The sequence below is a fragment of the Babylonia areolata genome, chromosome 22 (genome assembly GCF_041734735.1).
Source record: "Babylonia areolata isolate BAREFJ2019XMU chromosome 22, ASM4173473v1, whole genome shotgun sequence".
NCBI classification, from domain to species: Eukaryota; Metazoa; Mollusca; class Gastropoda; order Neogastropoda; family Buccinidae; genus Babylonia; species Babylonia areolata.
The window spans coordinates 34,785,306-34,789,546 of record NC_134897.1 but is presented as its reverse complement, the minus strand read 5'-3'; the positions used below and the strand labels follow the sequence as shown (position 1 = coordinate 34,789,546).

The window sequence follows — 4,241 nt, the reverse complement described above, 5'->3', positions numbered from 1 at the left end:
GAGAGAGAGAGAGAGAGAGAGAATCTTCAGTTTAACGTCTATTCAGAAGTGTTATTAGACGGTGTGTGTGTTGTGTGTTTGTGAGGAAGAGAGAGGAGGGGAGAGCCTTACTGTTGATTAGAAGGACGGGTGGAGAGTGGTTGAATTTTCATAGCATAAGCGAATCTGGCCATGCCAGATAAAAGTTCTTAATTCTGGCCTTACCAGTTAAAGTTCTTAATTTTTCACACCGAGATTGTTCCCGCGCGTGTTAGTGTGTGTGTGTGTGTGTGTGTGTGTGTGTGTGTGTTGCTTATGTTGATTTTGTCGTATATCAAAGTGGTGAATATTGAGACTAAACATACTTCTACGTACTGGTCATCACTTTCAAGAAGCTGATCCATTCTTCTGGACCCATCTTCCCCAGTTGCGACATGTCGCCTGAGCCCGATGACGTAGTGTTCGCTGTATCGTTGAGTGACGTCATTTCGTCTTCTCGGGAGTGGGGGGAAAACTGGGGAAGAAGTATGGAACATGTGTGAGCGAAGAATAGTGTGATCAGAAGCATTTCAAAATTAAAACAGATATTTGCGGGCTTACGCCGTGCATAGGATCGAGAGTCAGGTTGTCCTGAATTCGTGAGGCTATAGGAACTGCATCATCTGTGTGTATGTGTTTGTGTATGTGTATACTTAAATTCGGACTGGCTATAATAATTGTTCCAAGTTATATTCTCTGTGACTATGATAAATATTACATCATGTTTTATCCTATCCGACCCTGCTTCTTTATCCCACATGATATTGGTTTGTTTTTGTTGTTGTTTTTTATCTAGTCATACTTTGCATTCCTTTGTGTATCTTTTTTTTTTCCTATTCACCATGATTCAAGTTCAAACGTGGTATGTTTTCTCTCTAGCATTTTGTGCTTGCACTTCAGTTTACCTTCCAAGACCACTTTTCTACTCACCTTTTCCCGATGCCGTGAACGCTTGGGACAGCTGGACAGGTACCACGTCTGGAACCACCTGAAGCCAGCAGACAAGTGACGGTCTTCTAATCCTACCTCCGACTGCAGGGCTGTCATCACGTGGTACCTGGCATGGTTGGAGGATGAGGGGAGAACGCCGAGAGGGGGTGAGGGGACAGCATCCTGATTGCTCGGTGAGATTAAGATGACGGTTTGATACCAGAAATGATTTCCGGATTGTCCGTTTGTCTCGAAGCGACTCGCGCACAGCCAAGACGAAGGAAGAAAGCTATATCAGTTTCGCTCTGTCACAGTTTAGACGTGTTAGGTGATAGGACTGTGTTAGTATCATATGCCGTGCATGTCTTGATTGGAACAGATTTCATTTAGAGTATCAATCATCTATATGGTGTGGGATTTTAATTTGTGGACAGTTCAGGGGCTTGTTTACAGCTTTCTTTACAATTTAATTTCCCATGTGAAATCAGTGTTGCGTTCTGCATGGATATCGTGTCACGGCAAAGATACGCCACTTAATTGTGTTTGTCTGTCTGTCGGTCCGTGATCAGTTGGTCGATCAATCGGTCAGTGTGTGTGTATGTGTGTGTGTGTTTGTGTGTGTGTGTGTGGCCAGACGTACGGGCCTTTCCCAAACGGCTAAGGAAAAACTGAGTGGGAAAATGGATGTTCAGGGTGCTGAACTTGGAAGTGTGTGTGTGTGGTTGTGTGTGTGTGTGTGTGTTTCGCACGCTCGCGCCTGCATGTGTGCGTGTGCGCCGTGTATGTGTGTGAAGATGTATCCGTGTATCTTCTGCGTATGTGTGTGAGTTAATGTGGACTTTCGTTTCACATTTCAAGGAAATGAGGGGTGGTAGAAAATCCTTCCAACTTTTATATTTAACTGGACTTTGTAACGAATCCATAAATGGAAGAAAGAAAGAAAAGAGAAAAAAAAATGATTTGATTAATTTCCAGCACATAGAAGACAGGTTAGGATCAGTGACTGACACACACGACACTACAGGAAATGAAAAATGCATGTATACTTCAATCGATGAGCAGACATCGAATGTCTGGATAAAAATTTAAAACCAATGTCCGATCGGAAAAAAAAATTGTAGAACCTGATGGTGTATACACCTCGTTGCACACAGTGCGAAAATAAAAGAGTATCTCGGAGACAGGACTTGCTCGCTGGTCTTGTGTTTGTGTAGGAAACAAGCAAACACCGGACACACACACACACACACACACACAAGCAAGAGGTAGTTACTCGGAGACAAGAATCGCTCACTTTCTTGTGTTTGTCCAGGAAAAAGCGAACAGGACCAGCGGCCATGTCCAGTGCGCGCGCACTGATGCTCGGATGTACGCATGCACACACACACACACACACACACACACGTGAGCGCGCACGCACTCACACACAAGCATGCACAAACACTCACACACCCACATGCCTGTCATTGTCTAATTCGCATGTAGTATAGTTTTATAGCAAGTCGTGTACACAAAAATGCCATGCTCTGAAATCAGGCCTTTCCCTGCGATTTCTTGTGTCGTGTGCTTGCCAATGATCAGGTCCATTCCCACCCTTCCCATGACCAAAATACAACAGCAAAGTCTGTTCATTTCTCAACAGTATTTAAAAGAAGCCAACGGTTTCCTTTTTATAGTGATAACAGTCTGCTTGACCCCCAAAGCTAAATTCGAACTCTGATCTCATTGTTTCTGAAAGACTGCGAAGTTCGCTTGTAAGGGGCTATAACTCTCCCAGTCCAAGGGTAACGACTTCGAAACATAATGACTACCAAGTTATACCGATCTCTCAGTCAAAGAAGGCTACTCACTTGCGTAGCTTTCGTCGGCGATCCGGCCGGCTTCTTCAGCGCAACTGCTGGGTAGAGAATTAGCAGCTGTATGCATCGCCTTGAGCGAACTCACGACAAAGTGACTTGACGAGTGAGGAGTACACCGACGGCAGGTTGTGTCGGCCCCGGTCACGGTTGAGGGTGGGGTTCCTGGCGGTGATGTGGACTGCCTCCTTTACTCCCCTCAGGAACCATCTTGCTTCTCTGTCGAGAACTTGCACATTGTCCTTTCCATTGTGGGTCAGATGTTCGCCCACTGGGGAGGACTCTCGTTTGTGTTCTTTCAGTCTTTTGTGCAAGTTGAGCTCGGTTTCACCAATGTAACTTTGGTCACAGTCCTGGCAGTCTACCTGGTAGACGCCGCTGACATATGACATGGAAACGTGTCCTCTCGACGGAGTTTGGCGTTGAGTCGAGGGGTGGGGTATGGTTTTCTTGCCCCCCGGGATGTCCCAGGCCCACTTCTGGTATCCCGCCACACTGAGCACTTTCTTGATGTGCTGCAACTCTTCTTCCCTAGTGGTGTCGGTGGAGCAGATGGTCTTTGCTCGGTGGGTGAGGGTGTGTATTACTCCAAGCTTGTGTTCCAGGGGCTGGTGACTGTTGAATTGTAAGTACTGGTCCGTGTGGGTCGGCTTCCTATAGACAGAGAAGGCGAGGCCTGTCTCTGTCCGGGTGATGCGGGTATCCAACTTCGCGATGCTGCCGTTCTCTTCTACCTCGTAGGTAAACTTGATGGCAGGGTGTTGGTTGTCGAGGTGGGTCGTGAAGTCTTCGACCACTGATCTCTTGAGCACGGTCATGGTGTCGTCCATGTAGCGGCCCCAGTATCGTGGAGGAGTGTGGAACGACGCCAGGGCTTTCTCCTCAAAGTCTTCCATGAAGAGGTTGGCGACAATGGGACTCACCGGGGACCCCATGGCTGCACCCTCGGTCTGTTGGAAAAACTGTCCTTCGAAGGTGAAGTAGGTGTGTTGAGGCAGCAGGATAGTAGATCACAAATTTGTTCCGCTGACAGGTTGGTGCGCTGCTGAAGGCTGTTGTCATCCTGTAACCTCCTTCTGATGATGTCAATGCTGTCCTTCACAGGGACACTGGTGAACAGGGCTGTGACGTCATAGGACACCAGAATCTCATCAGGCTGTGGTATGAATTTAGACAGCTTCTTCACCAGGTCTGCACTGCTGGCGATGGAATGTTCCGTCTTTCCTACCAAAGGTGAGAGGATGTCTGCAACAAAGCGGGCCGTCTCATACATCATGGATCCCCTGGAGGCGACAATCGGACGGAGGGGCACATCTCTCTATGCACCTTCGGCAGTCCGTAGAACTTTGGCACATCCGTGGCTGAGGGGTACAATCTCCGGTACTGTTCTACAGAGAGTTCCCCTGACTTTTATAGGCCTTGCAGTAGTTTGGTCAG

The 4,241-nt window shown here is 47.4% G+C and overlaps 1 protein-coding gene across 1 annotated transcript; it reads right to left on the bottom strand.

Annotated features, from left to right (window-relative positions):
• Positions 1-346: 346 nt before the first annotated feature.
• LOC143297111 (uncharacterized) lies at positions 347-3,700 on the bottom strand. The gene is made up of 3 exons (XM_076609283.1): positions 3,012-3,700; positions 949-1,075; positions 347-493 (listed from the first exon to the last, which is right to left on the bottom strand). The coding sequence occupies exons 1-3, from the start codon at positions 3,698-3,700 to the stop codon at positions 347-349; spliced, it is 963 nt and encodes a 320-aa protein (XP_076465398.1).
• Between the last annotated feature and the right edge of the window lie 541 nt (positions 3,701-4,241).